Source organism: Crocodylus siamensis, chromosome 3, assembly GCF_052110815.1.
Source record: "Crocodylus siamensis isolate JL-2025a chromosome 3, ASM5211081v1, whole genome shotgun sequence".
Lineage (NCBI taxonomy): Eukaryota > Metazoa > Chordata > Crocodylia > Crocodylidae > Crocodylus > Crocodylus siamensis.
In genome coordinates, this window is record NC_143397.1 from 259,006,020 (window position 1) to 259,021,375 (window position 15,356).

The 15,356-nt window shown below is 46.3% G+C and overlaps 1 protein-coding gene across 6 annotated transcripts in view; it reads right to left on the reverse strand.

Annotated features, from left to right (window-relative positions):
* Window positions 1-15,356, reverse strand: part of EEF1D (eukaryotic translation elongation factor 1 delta) — a 31,858-nt gene that overhangs the window by 13,592 nt on the left and 2,910 nt on the right. For 3 of the 6 annotated variants that reach the window (XM_090040775.1, XM_090040776.1, XM_090040777.1), the window contains exon 2: window positions 6,760-6,883. In XM_090040775.1, the coding sequence (XP_089896901.1) occupies window positions 6,760-6,879 (120 nt within the window). In that variant the 5' untranslated portion in view covers window positions 6,880-6,883. Of the gene's footprint in view, window positions 1-4,720; window positions 4,793-6,759; window positions 6,884-10,064; window positions 11,339-15,356 lie in introns of those variants that run through there. The other 3 variants (XM_090040773.1, XM_090040772.1, XM_090040774.1) reach the window with 2 other exon arrangements.

A 15,356-nucleotide genomic window follows, 5' to 3' on the forward strand; every position in this document is an offset into this window, starting at 1 on the left:
AGTGCAAGGTGCTGCACCTGGGGAGGAACAACCAGCACCATACCTACAGGTTAGGGAACTCCCCTCTTGTCAGCACGGAGGCAGAAAGGGATCTGGGGGTCATCATTGACTCCAAGATGAACACGGGTCGGCAGTGTGGGGACGCAGTCAGGAAGGCCAACCGCACCTTGTCGTGCATCCACAGATCCATCTCGAGCAGGTCCAGGGAGGTGATCCTCCCCCTCTGTGCGGCACTGGTCAGGCCACAGCTGGAGTCCTGCATCCAGTTCTGGGCGCTGCACTTCGGGAGGGATGTGGACAGCATGGAGAGGGTCCAGAGGAGGCCACTCGCATGGTCAAGGGGCAGCAGGGCAGGCCCTACGAGGAGGGGTGACGGGACCTGAACCTGTTCAGCCTCCACAAGAGAAGGCTGAGGGGGATCTAGTGGCCTGTTATAAACTAGTCAGAGGGGATCAGCAGGCACTGGGGGAGTCCCTGTTCCCCCGAGCACTGCCAGAAGTGACCAGGAATAACGGTCACAAGCTGGCAGAGGGGTAGATTTAGGCTAGACATCAGGAGGCGCTACTTCACAGTCAGGGCGGCTAGGGTCTGGAACCAGCTTCCAAGAGAAGTGGTGATGGCTCCTGCTCTGGGGGTGTTTAAGAGGAGGTTAGATTAACATCTTGCTGGGGTCGTTTGACCCCAGTACTCTTTCCTGCCATGGCAGGGGGTCGGACTAGATGATCTACTCAGGTCCCTTCCGACCCTAGAAACTGCGAAACTATAATTCATGAGTCACTGAGCAAAAGGGTGCAACTATGGGAAAGGGCTGAGAGTTCTCCAAGTGTCTCAGAAAAAAGAGCAAGCAGCACCAGCTAGTGGAGAATGGAAATGCTGCAGCTTAAAATCCACTGCAGCAGTTTTGACCCGAGTTTCTCCCCACAGTTATGTCTGACCCAGCTGGATGGCACGAGTCCAGGACCCGGTGCTTGCTCCCCAAATATTGAGGAGCCTTCAGGCTCTGGGAACAGTCCAGGTTTGTGTAAGCCGTGCAGTGGAGAAGTGTAAGAACTAGGCCAGGCATTCACTCAAAGGAGGGCAGCTTAACCCAGCCGTATCCAATTCCAGGTCGATTCCCTGCCTACCTCACTTGTATTTCTGATTTGTCCAGTGTCATAAAGGAGGCCCGAGGCAGAGCAGGGAATAGAGCAGAGGGCCTCAGTGTGCCAGTCCAGAGCCTGCCCTACAGAGAAGGGACTAGTGCAGAACGCTGTTCCAAGCTCAGTCAGGACATACCCAACCTTACACAAGGTACTGCAGCCCTCTGTCAAATCTCTTGCACTGTTCAGGACTCCATGCACACTAGCTGTCATATGCCATTCCACACACACATTAAAAGGATGCAAGAGGAAAACATATTAGTATCACACCAAGAGGCTGAAATGGATGGTTATGTGGCAGAGATGACCATGCAAAGCAGAATGAAAGGTATGTGCAAATGTTTCTGGCATCAACTTATTTTTTCTTTAAATCGCCTTTCAGGAGATCTGCTCTATTAGCCATGAATCTTTGCAAGTTTTGCCTCAAAAGGTTGATAGGCAGCAATGCCAAACTGCAGATCCATGAAACAACCAGAGAGAGAGCTAGAAAAAGAAATTTCTTCCTTCTTCCTATCTGTCCTTAGCTACAGCAAGGATAACTCTAATTCCGTGTATAAGTCCCACGCTTTCAAGGGCGAAGGAGGAAGAATACATCAGATACCAAGAACAAAAACCCAAAGTAAATCCGCAGATCAGGCTATACAGCAGTATCACACATCACTGCTGCTCCTTACAGCAACCATCCATTAATAACAAGGTTTCAGAAGCAGGAGTGAAAGCAGGGATTTTGATATTTCAAACTAGTTTCTTTTCTCAAGTACCTGAGAGCAAAAAGCCCATAATTCATACTCCTTAGCTTGTGCCCCAGCAAAAAAAAAAGGTTGCTAGCAGCTACTGATGCTCCTTAGGATACACCATGAACGCACGAGTGCTTTGCAGCACAAATGCTGCTGCCCTGCCTGCTCTAGAGCTCTTACAAACCAAGGCAAGGCAAGATTAATACCAGACCCCAAATAAGCAGGAGGAAGAGGTCATCACCACCACAAAGCTGGTTGGATATAGAGTTACACACCTGGGAGGTTTGCTGTGTTATATGGAGCCTCTGGAGCAGCTGTGTGGTGAGATTACACAGAGTCTCCTCTTGTCAGTGGCCATGTCACCATGTGCATTTATGCCAGCTTAAATTTACTGCGCAGTAAGTGGGAATAGGTCGGCATGTACATGTGCAGACGTTAAAATGCGTTAATGCTGTGTAAAGACTGACTTAGGACTAAAGCTAGCCCCAAGTTAGTCCACAACACACAGTGTTACTGCACAATAAGGTATTTACATGTGCGTTACTGCACAGTAACTAATCGGGCGTAAATCTGATACCTGCATCATGCAGGTATCAAGTTTATACTCAAGCTGGCATGAGTCTCCATATTTACTGTGCAGTACAGGCATGCATGTGTAGACACGTGCCCATACTGCACGGTAACTTCAGTTACTGCACAGTAAATGTGCATGTGTAGACATGCCTGGTGAGTGCTCTAGTGCAAACTCTTTTTCCAAGTTTATTTTGCACCCCTCGCTGTCTTCCCTGCAGGACTCTCAGGTTCTAAGCCCGGGCTTTAGGAGTCCTCCCAGAGATTCCCACTGCCCAAGGTCTTTCTAACCAGAGTAGCTCTAAAGTCCCAAACACTGAGATTTCCACACAAAATATCAAACACAGGACCAACCAGAATCAGAAGAATCAACATCCTGAATATCAGGATATTCAACTGCCCTTTGAGCAGAGCTGCAAGTTCCACTTATCAGGGAAGGTTAGACTCAAGGATGTGTGTCCAGCCCTATGACCAGCAAGGGGTACGGAGGCAAGAGAGAAACAATTCAGGGTGCTTGAGAAAGGGAGTTTTATCTCCATCACAAAAACAGCCTCAATTCAACTCCTTATTCCTACCTGAAACGCTCTCCAATCTTGTCCAGGCTGCGGAGTGAATTCTTCACAGCCCAGGACCTTTCAATCTAACATGGATGTTTGACTTGGGTCTCAACATTTATATGGAAAACCTGAGCACATTAAACATTTACTATTTATCTGAGTCAAAACCCCCTCCCACCCCAGCCCTGCTAGTGACTGGAGTGTCCAACATGCATTACCAAAGAAGAGCCCAGCATCAGCACTTCAGTCAATGGCACTACATTTTTCCCTGGGTACCCCCATCCTTCATTAGGACTTCAAACCAATGTTAGCATCCTCTTTGTTCCTCTTTTTCCTAATTCCCACACCCACAACTTGCTTCCAGGACCAACTTAGAAAGCCAACACACCACCACATTTTCACTTCATATTGTGCCTGCTGGCTTTACACATGCCAGTTGAGTGCAGGGCGGCTCAGAGAGGGTGCACGGGTGGGTCTCAAATCCTGGCTCACTGAAGCCTGTGGCTGAAAGGGAAATTACAAAACAAAAGACATGAGGTGGGGGCCAAGAGAAAAGCAATTACACCCACCCCACTTGCTCAAGATACATGGGCTGTAAACTAATCTGCTAAGAGACATAAATTTTATGTTCTATATAAGTAGCCAGTTTCCTTCCACCAGAGGAATTACTATACTCAGAAAGCATATTGGCCTAGCAAGCCAGACACTTTTTCTAGTACCTCACAATGGATGTACTAAATTTAATGTGCATTAGCAAAAGCACATTAATGAACATGTAGACACACCCCGTGTGTAGCTGACACTTTCAGCCCTGCTTTCCATATGAAACAGGCACACATGCTGCTCTGGGGAGAGCCTTCATTTCCTATCCTCTCCAGACTACTCTTCCTTTCCCTGACAAGCCAGGTCCAGGATCTAAAAGTTTCCTTCTGAATAATCACGGTGCTTAAAACTAGACAGCAGCCTTGCGACGCTGCTCTGGGGAGAGCCTTCATTTCCTATCCTCTCCAGACTACTCTTCCTTTCCCTGACAAGCCAGGTCCAGGATCTAAAAGTTTCCTTCTGAATAATCACGGTGCTTAAAACTAGACAGCAGCCTTGCGACACATTGATTTTACATATGCAGCAAAATGTCTCCAGGAGAAGGCAAGATTACCAAAGCCATTTTAATGCAAGTTCAGAGTCAAAGCTAATAGCCATGCCAAGGTCCCCGGAAGCAGCAAAAGAAAGATGCCAATTTTCTTTGCACATACCCTAAACTGAAAGCAAACAGGAAAGAGGAGGTGGCAGCTCAGTGTACCCCAGGATACCATCATGCCCCAGCTGACAGAGTGCTATTATCTCTGGGCTTGTCCTGCAGGACTGTTCCAACACTAGGCCATTATTTGTTAGTTTAGGCTGGTAGGAAAATTGTTCCGCCCCAAGGGAAGTAAAGAAATGCAAAGCTGTTGAAGAAATCGCTGAAATTTCACCCTGATCCCCTTAGCTTTTGACTGTCAAGGCATTGCGGTATGGTGAGGAAAAGCAGCATGCTTTTCTGGTTAATAAAGAAGTGTTCTTGGTAAGATGGAGCTGGACTGGTGGTACACAGCACTGCACACCTCGTCTGTCTCCTTTCACTCAAAACAAGAAGCCACACAATCTATGGAGCTCTGAGATGCACCACAACTAAAAATGATTGCAGGTAGCCAGCTGGTGAGAGAGCTTGGGTACTCACTCCGGCCAGTGACTTCTGGATATTCTCCCTGGCTCTGGCAATGTCACGTAGGATCGTGCTGGCTCCGTTCTCCTGCAAACAGTGCAGAAAGAACCAAGATTCTTTTAAAAAATACGAGACATGATAAATTGCTGAGGGCAGTTACAGAAAGGGGGGAAAAGGCTGAATTCTGTGCAACCATCAACCGAGTTTGAAAAGCCACCTGCAAGAAGCATCAGCTGAGAACCAAGACTATGGTCTTGCCAACTATGGACTGCAATGGCTGCAGCTTATTTTTGGGTCCTGTCAGACTATGGCTCCTGCCCAAAGTTTGGGCACCCACCAGCTATTTGCTTCTCCCTAACATGACTGACAGGTTGGCTCAGCTGCCATTTGGAAAGGAGGCTGGGATTACAGTAGCACACCCTTAGAGCTCTGCTCAGGCAAGCCATTTCGCTTAAATTTATCTGTGAATGCCACGCAAGCACAAGGCGTCAGACTGACAGCCCTAGTGACAGAAGTCTTCTAGTTCTGCCCAGGCAGCGACAGAACAGACTTTCCCCAGCTTAATGCTGAGTCCGCTCCCACGCTGGAAATTCAGCTGCATCCAACCTACTGGACTCTGTGAGGCCACCAACAAGGGCACCGATTATTATAAGCAGTGGGTTTAACATTGTGGACCTTTTCCCACTGGAAGTGAACAAAGACCCCCAAAGTCATTTCATGCAGGACACAGATAATCTTGGGTCAGCGCAGGCGAGGAAGAGATCTGCACACTTCCAGACTCAAGACAAACGTTACAAAGTTTGCAGATACTTTTCCTTCTGGGGAAGAGTGCTGTAAAGCACTCAGGTTTTCTGCCAGACAGCTGGATTTCATGTCACTTCTTGCAGGCAGAATCTCACCTCCCCTAAAAGTTCCCCCATGAGCCATGTAATAATCTGACCTTTCCATCCCTGCCACAGCTGACAGAGGTTTGTCCTCAGGGCTTTGCACATCTATTGTAGGAACATGAACTCTAAACAAATGCTGCAGAGAGCAGGTGCTACCACTATGCCAGTGAAGCCAGCAGAAAGGCAGCAGAACATGCCTGGAAGCTACTATTAAAGCAATAAGTTTTGTTTATACGCCCTACCCCACTAGTTGCAAAACAGCCATTTAACATTTCAAGCAGCTTTCCACATAATTAAATCCATATGCAGTTAACAGTCCTTTGTGTTTTAAGAAGGGGTCACTGCCTTGCTGCCACCTACACACTGATCTAATTGAGAGAGCAGATTGCACAGGAAGGGAAGCGAGAGCTCCGCGGGCTACTTCATGCTGGGACTAGTGTTTGATTCCCACCCTCCTGCCCCCGTGCTCATCACTGCTGTTTGCCAGAGGACTGTCCCACCCTGGGGCCTGCTGGAAAGGGAATGTAGTTTGGTGTCCCTGGTGCTCTACCATCCCTGTGCTGCCTGGGGCCACCTGATTTCCAGCCCTGCCTTGCACACAGAAGGCTGGTTATTCCTGAGCCTTGACAGATCAGGCAACCAGGTAAGTGTCATTACGAGAATTACAAGTTTCGCTCACGTATGCCAATTCCTGGCCTAGCATCCCACGGCTCCACATGCCTGATCTCTGATTTTCAAGCTGGAATGTAAATTGTCTATTATGAACATACGGCTCCCACTTGGTGCCTATAACACAACCGAGGAGTGGAAGAGGCAATGGGTTGTAAGCCGTTAACTCCCCACTTCTGCTCCCTATACTCACTCACTAGATAAGGGCACGCTTCCTTCAGATGTACCACAGGTCACCGAGTTTTGAGCCCAGGGATTCATAAACTGCATGTTCTGTTAAGGCAGGGGGGTCCCTCTAGCAATTCTTTGCTGTCCACAGAACGAGAGGGAACATGGAGGCCACCTGGGAGAGTCCAAGAGGAAAATCCCTTCCAAAATCATTGCTGCCTGGCCTTTACACACACACACAGCTACGAAGGGTCATTCTTTACAGGCTAATCTGTGCTAGAATACCTTGAACTCCACCACCCTGCAAAAATAACTCCCTCCCTGTCTTACCTGCTGGCATGAAGAGCTGGCAACTGGTCCGTTAATCTGCTCGTAGTATCTCCGCTCAGCATCATCATACTTGTACTTATCAAACCAGATCTTCTCATGCATGAGGAAGTTGGCTGCCATGTCTCTGAGGAGAGAGATAGGACAAAATGAAGATGTGGGAATATAGGAAGGCAGAGGTTAGCATCAAGTTAGTCGAGAATGACCCTAGTTCCCCGCTCTCTACAGGGCAATACATTTCTGCATAGCCACTTCCCCTCTGGTGAAAAGCTTTAAGCGAATGGGATCCTATTAGGAAAGCAGGACAATCTAATCACCTTCCCATCTGCTTGATCTGACCTGCATTTAGTAACAGCATGAAGTGGAGACTGGACATGTTAGTCTGCCTTTTCCTCCCATAAAAACAGCAGCCTCACCAGGGTCACACTAGACACAAGTCAAGCAACACAAATATTTAAACTGTGTTATTTGTCATAGCTCCCTCGGCCCATGCTCAGAGACCACTGGCCTAAGACACCTGTCAAGACTTGGGCATGAAGTGAAGGCAGGAGACTAAACACAACTTGTGCTGCAGACGATACCAAGGACAGATAACAATACTGCATCCCTCCTCTATGGCATTCAAGCCACATTACCACTGTGTTTAGTCCAAATGCATCATGGAGAGCAAGTCTACCACCCAACTCTTCAGCATACTCCCATCAACTCATTTCAGCCCCGCCTGCTTGCGAACCAGAACCATGCTGGCTCCAACCGTGCTGACACCCTCCCGTGGGCAATGCAAGTCCAGTTCTGGGCAGGACCTTGCTGAGCACGATACAGAGCCACATGGCCCCATCCTGTCCAGTAACCCCACAACAGGACCCCGCACAACCCTAACAAAGGGGATGCTAGCTGAAAGGCTCCTTCCAAATCAGAAAGACAACACAGTCAACTATCTATGCAATGACCCTGTGGCCATTTAGAAATTAAGCTTATGCTGCTAGGGAAAGCTTCCCCATAGCACTTTTCAAGCCACCCACACTCCCAACTCAACTGGTTCCCACAGGGGTAGCACAGATGCCTTTAACATGGCTTTGAAAAGAGGCTAATCCACTATTTTGCACATGGAAACAATGAATTTGGGGGCGAAAGGATTCATTTGCAATGACACAATTAAACCACTTTCAAAGGCTGTTTTATATGCCAGTGGAGGATACTGGGCCCACTGCAGGTAGACTGCAAGAGGGCAGTTAATCTCAAGAGAGAGGGCAGATCAGTTGAAGGGAAGAAGAAAAAAGGATTCACAGGAGTGTCTCATCTCAGTGAAATGACAGACAGCATCTGGCTGCATCAACAGGAAGGCAACTAAGGAACTGCAGCCAATGCAAGGGGCATCGATTCTACTCTAATGCCGTTGGGTTTTTTGGCAGGCTGTACAATCCTCTGCTCAAAAGCTCCAGGCGACTGACTTGTGCTTTGCGCCATACAGCTGTACAAACATCTCCCAACACCCGCCTGCTCGGAAAAAGCGGAGGCAATCTAAAGAGACCGCTACCATGTTCTATCAGCCCTTTCCAACACTTGCATTGCCTCTGCAAGGCTCCTCTGAAATACTGTCCAGATTCACATACCTTCAGGAACCGCACACAATCCTAGCTTTGCACAGGACACTGCATTGGCCATTGCACCTTTTGTACCGACACAAAGACTTTATTTCATGGGGAAGAGATGCACCTTTTTTTGTTTCATCCACCCCAAAGGAAACTATTCAAACAGCAAGACTCCTCAGGATCAGATTTCCCTTCCAAGAGATCTATGCTCTGAATACTTTATCACCGCTGACTCCTACCTGAGAGCTACAAAGCAAAGTCTATGTACTGGCCCCTGGATGAGTGTGCTGAACAGCTCCAAGTCAGAGAGCAAGATGGCCCAGGAAATTACGAAGAGTTTCAGGTTAAACAAGAAACTCTCAATTATGTAAAATTAAGTAGAGAATGGGGTGGGGAGCTGAAATTATGTTCTGCACTCATCTAAAACAAAGGACTTTTAAATATTTCCAGCTTTTAAATAGAAGTCAGCTCCAGATTTCTCTCGCCAACCACTGGGGTTGGGTTCCTAAAAGCAAAACCATTGTTGGCAAGACAAAAGGCTTATGGGAAAAATGGCAGGTGGCGAGCTGATGCGCAGCCATGGAAAACCATGGCGACTCGAAGTTGTATACTGCGGTAGCCAAAACGGTATCTGGAATATTAAGCGTGGATACTTAAAACCAGGGCTGGCGAGGGAAACCTGTATTATAATTAGACCCTGTCCAGGACTAATTGCCTTCATTTTTACATGCCTTTCCCTTCCCTGACCCTGTATTTATTTGCACAGCAGACTCCTTTTGATCTCCATGTTGAACAGTATACCATCTTTCAGAAAAAATGACTCAACCGCTGGGCAAAGCCAGCTTCCCCCACAGCCATGCAGAGGGATTGCCTGCTACCTCCAGCATAAAGCATCGAGTCTAAGATTCGATGCTCCTTGACAGACCAAACACATGTAGAGCCATTGAAACGTAACCGTCTCTTGGATGGAGGTCAGCAAGAAATGTCTAAGACACCCAAGGCCAGGTCCTCCTCTTGTGAAGGGGGCTGTGATATTTTTAGGAGTCAAGCAAAGGCAAAGGTGGGCCTTCCCCCACTATCCCCAAGAACAGCTATATAGCAAGCTGCCTAAAACTCAGTTTAGCAACCCAAGAAAGATAAAGGGCTCCATCTCCACTGTTCAGCTTGCAGAGCAAGGCGGAATTGGGCAAGTGGATGGGGGCTAGTGCACGGGACCCAGGGCCAAGCACTCCTAACCCAATAATTTGTCCCTAGCTGACTTCCTGCCCCTGGGGCAGGGGGGCTGGACTTAATGATCTTCCAAGGTCCCTTCCAGCCCTAATGTCTATGAAATCTATGAATTTTACTAAAAAAAAAAGATGATTTTATCATATACCCCCTTGACTTCCAGCTCTCCGAAACCTCAACCAAGGTGGCTAACATCTCGGAGCCCATCTGTCAAAGGCTAGCACCTACCTAGCTCCCACAGGCACTGATCACGAAGCTGAATCACTTCACAAAGGAATCATCTCCTCAGTCCCCCTGCCCGAAAAGCACAGCCTGTCTAGGTTAAGGGGGACCTTTGACCCCGCCCCCCAATCTCCTTTCTATAGTGCTGCAGATGTGTCTGGCCCTACAGATACAGAGGATGCCTGCTTTCTCTATCTGCACATGCTTTCCATCCTGGGCCCAGCAGTTCTGAGTTGGAAATGTTACCCCAAAATAAGCTTTTCCTACTTAATCTCTGTTGCGGGCATGCTCAAGGCACTGGGTGCAGGTTGAGACGGTTTGGGTAGCGTGCAATCATGGACCCACACTTCCTCCTCTTTGCTCGCCATTCTCGAGGCCTCGAACGCATAGTATCGTGCCTCAGCGCTGTCGTAGGCGGGTTTATTAAGCCACAAAGACTCGTTGTCCTCATGCAGCAGGAACCGGGTTGGGGAAGGTTGTTTGGCATCTCTAGGAAGGGAAGAATTGGCGGCAATCTCCACGCGTTTGACCCCTGCTCGTTTCCCAATGCTGTGGCTTTTCTTATCCTTCCGGCTCCGCTTCAAAGCCTCCGGGCGGCCCCGTTCTTGTGGCCTCACTTTTCCAGGAGGATGCCCATCAAACATGTTCTCATAGAAGCATTTCTCGGCGTCGTCGTAAAGCGGTTTCTCCAGCCACACCTCTGACATCAAAGCCTGCAGGCTCGACATCAGCGGCTTCCCGTTTACAGACTGGTGTCCAGGACTGGGTAAGCAGCCAACGAAAGAGGCAGCTGATGGAGCCACATCTGCAGGCAGGCCCGGCGTGGCAGGGGTAGGCAGGGCTGTAACATAGCCTTCATCTGGCGTTTTTTGCCCCATGTTACTAGTGCCACTGTTCGATTGGAGGTCTAGGAAGTGTGGAGGAACAAAAGACTGAGACCTTTCAACAAACGCTTTCTCGGCATCATCAAAGTCAAACTTGTTGATCCAGATATTCTGAATGATGTGATGACAAGCAGTCAGGCTGCCGTGGGCGCAATGCAAGGCGGCCAGGTTTCTCCTGGCCGTAGCAACTTCCTGGACAGCCTCTGCCCAGGGCGCCAGCGTGGACGGCTCAACAGCCAGCTCCATCCCTGAAGCCGCCCGGCTGAAGTCATCCGCGAGTTTCTTTCTGTACGCGTTTTCAGCATGATCAAAGAAAGGCTTCTCGAACCACACGCGATCGGCTAATAAACCCGTCAGCACAAAGTCTACCTTGGAGACGGAGCCCTTTGCTTTTGGCGAGCGCTTCCTTTTCTTTTGTTTCTTCCCATTTCTGGCTCTTTTCAGGTCTCCTTTCAAGTCGCTCTCTGCCGAATCTTCATGGCACACCCCGTTCACTGCCTCCACCTCCACTTCCAGGCATCTTTCTGGGGCTGAGGCTGCCAGCGTTGCTTCTCGTTCGTAGTGCAGCCGCTCTGCTTCGTCATACTTGTGCTTGTCCACCCAGACCTTTTCGGCTGGGTAGGGGAGGTTCCTCGTCCTCATCTTCCGAAGAGCGGCAGCATTAAAAGACAAGCACAATCATGTAGTCGCAATGTAACTAAAGCCAACGACATGCACTAGATTTGAAGCCTGATGGTGATCTAAATAAGCCACCCCAAGATCAGGATTCATATACTGAGAAACGGTCCCCATAATATTTAATTTCCTTTTGTTTAAACATTTTTGTATGAAGGAACTGAGCTCTGTGTGTGCGTGTGTTTAATCCAAATGCAAAAACGGACTGGATTTTCACTCCTCCCTCGCCTACCTTTTTAATCATCTCCTTCCAGGTTTATACCTGCCATTACTTATAGCTGTAGTAAGCCCTCAAGATGTAAAAGCCACGAGCCCTATGTGGTTCATAATTTAAAGCACAATTGTCAGATTATGACTAAACAATAGTTTTATTTTCATAGTTTTACTGTCTAAGAAAAGGCATCCAGGTTACGGCTGTATTGATCTAGAGGCTAATGAACTGCTGGCAGAGGTGATATCTTTTATTAAATCAACTAGATGTTTGCAAAACAATTATTTGCAAGCTTTCGGGCACAAGTACCCTCCTGTCTAGGAAAGATTTTTTTTTCCCAAATCACCATCTGTTATGTGCCAACATACAGACTAGATGCTCTTAAATGGGTATTTCTGGAAGGCTTAAAAGACCTTAAAGCCACTGCTTCATGTAGGATATACCATGTATTGTGATCTGCTGCTGTGACAACAGAATTTTTAGAGCATACAGAGATTATTTCCAAATCTGTACAAGGTTATCAGAGATGAAGCGAGTTTATGGGACCTTTTATATTAAAAACATCTCTCTGTGAGAGATTTAACTGAAAGATCCCCTTTCCCTCATAGCGTGCGAGGCCACTGATAGACTGAACTAAAGTTATTTATTAGGACAACAATTCACTGGCTTTTGGGATGCACGTGGGAAGCCTAAATATTTTGAACCCAACTCTGACAGTTACCGGATTTCAGTTTAAAACCAACTGCTTCTGAATAAAAAGGGACCAATGTTAACAATTTAAGGGGTTTTTTTGGTTAACATATATTTTAGGGAAAACTTCCTATACAAAGAAAGTAGAATATGGCATTTGTTCTGCATACACTGTCTTGTTTTGGATATTTAGAGCACAAGACATGCTGAATTAAGTCAAATTTAGCTTTCAGGATACTTAAATTATCCAACATAATATGGGAAGAGTGTCCTCAGCACCGGAATGACAACGGTGCTCAGAAATCTAACTAGAGGTTTGGTACCAGGAAGACTATGATCAAATGGGTAACAGCAAGCATGAGAAATGCATACAATGCATTTTTAAGCCGTGCAGCTGAACATCTGTTCCCCTTCTGCTTCCTGGCCAAGCCCAGTAGCAGAGATGGCTGCTACCTCAGGGATCAATTCAGAAACATATAAAGCTGGGCCTTTTCCCCAGATTCAATTAAGTGCATATGATGGTACCAGCAGCTGGTAAGATTCAGAATCCTGATCTCAGGAGTTGGCAGGCAAGTCAAGAGGTTTAAAACTACCTTCAAATTTAAGTCCCTTTGCCTTCTTGAACGTACACAGAAGCTGTTACTTAATGGTGACAGTTTATAATGCAAGGTGTTTTAAATATTTATAACCTAAATAAGTTATTTTTAAAATACCACCACCATTTCTAAGGAAAAACAATAGTCTTCTACTTAAAAGGCTCAAGCTTATTCTTTTCATCAGTTGCTAAAGACAGCAAGTAGAACTTGCCTGGCTGAAACAATGCAAAATTCCTTTTGTTCCTTATTTAAAAAAAAATCAAAATGAAAAATCTTCAAAGTCAGATTTTTAAAAATATATTTTCACTGTATATTCTGCCATACAGGTATTAATAGGAACATTTCTTACTACAGATAGTTTGACTGAGCCAACGGTTTGAAGATTACAGAGGATGACTCCTACTTGCTGCTTTCAAAGTCTCAGCATCCCATCTGAAGCAGACACGTGTCAAGTTGGTCGTATAGTATGATGATTCAGTTAAACCTTCAGCTGTGGAAGCTGTCATGGCTTCCTTGGCATTATGACCAAAAAATAGCCTATGACATCATGTTATAGGTCATAAATGTAGGCCATGTGCAAAGGGTCTGCAGTGATCAAGAGGCTGTTCATCTTTATAAAGACAAGAGGTAGGAACAACTATGCTGCGCTCTCTCACTCTAATAAAAAGTCTCATTAAGGAAACTGCAGCTACCTCCTGCAGTCTTGGATTTCTGATTCGAATTTTATGCTCTTAAAATTTCTATTTTCCAAGAAAAATCCTATAGTAATGACCTAGAAAAGCAAAGGTGGAGGGAGAGGGTGGTAGGGGACATTACGTGACTGATGCTCAGATGCTTCCTTCCCGTGTCACTACAACAGGGGTTGGGATCTGCTAAAGGAAGGAATATCCTGTATTTTGTTACTGGACAGCAGGTGGGGAAAGGGAAGAGGATGGTGCCACTGGACACAACTGGGATTGATGCAGCAACAAAAGGACTTTTCACAGCTAGCAACTGCTTAAAGCAAATGTTTTTCAAAATAAGGCACAATTTGGTAAGGGGCGTTTGCTTTAATATGCTCATTACCTCTCTTTCATGACCCGTTTAAGCGTACAGAAAGCAAAAGGCGCACAAAATAAGACACAATTTTGTAAAGGATTCTCTCTCTTTCATGACCATTTTTAGGGAGACAATGCACAGAAAGTGCACAATTCAAGAAGCAGGGGACTAGGAGTTAGAAAAGTTATGACTATAGCTGCATTTACTGCCAGGGAGCCATACTGGGAGCCCTGAATATTGCATTTCAGCACAATATCCTATATTAATCCAAACTTGTTATGCACTGATTTAGGGGTCTTTAAAGTCATATCAAGAACAAGAGAGGCTGAAACATCCAGAATACCTTGCATTCAAAAAGAAATGCAAAAATCTAGAACTCTTGGTTCAGAAATGGTCCCTTTTATTAGGCCAGCTGAGAAATTGCAAAAAATTTTTTTTTTCTGAATCTTTCGCGCTTTTTTGCATTCAAAAAGTCATGCATGACTGTACTAGATGAATGCAAAGGAAGTAAATGCACGATCTGTATCTAAAAATCGCCTTCTGGTTGCAGGGCTATGAGCTTCAATAAGCTACTTCAAAGAGGTGGGAAGGTGCGTTTCCTTTGAGGTAGCAAGAAGGCAGCCTGTCACAGCTCTTCAAATACTGCCAGCTAGCACACAGCTATAACACTTAGCTGGCACTCGCATGAGGAAGAAACAATGCATCTGCAAGTCAGAGAAGCTGAAGTAAACTTTTTCCTATTTTAATGTAATTAATGATTGTTTTCCTGAAATACTTCAAATAAACTTTCAGGCAACAAAGCACCAGCTGCTGGGCTGCGTGTATATGGAGTACATCACATACCTAATAAATGTGGAGTATGTTACATATATGGAGTATGCCACATACATAATAAATGTACTTTGGACACTAAAATTGCAGGGCTTTTTCTTGATTTCTATCCTGTTCTCTTGTCAAATCAGGTGGTTGGCAAGTCCCCTCCCAAACTAATGCAAGTTAAAATTAACAGTGTCATTGGCAAGTAGCAAACTTCTATAAGCCTGGTGCGTTTTCTGTTTTCTGCTAAAATAATGCCATCCCCACGTAAGCAATGCAACAACTTCCCTCGAAGAAAAAAGGAGCAGAAATGACAGGAAGAACAGGACATACTTACTTTTTCAGATCCTATGAGAGCAATAAGAAAGAAAGAGAAAGTTAGGGAGAGCAAGAACAATAAGAAAAAAAGAAAAAGTTAGGGAGAGCAAGAAAGTTTCTGTTTCTAGGGATGCTTTGTCAACCCCTGGAAAGCTCAGGAGCAATTTGCCCAATCTATAGTTCCATAGTTTCTTAGGTCAGAAGGGACCCGAGTCCCCTCTAGCCCCATCTAGTCTGACCCCCTGCCATGGCAGGAAAGAGTACTGGGGTCAAACAACCCCAGCAAGGTGTACATCCAGCCTCCTCTTAAAGACCCCCCAGGGTAGGAGCC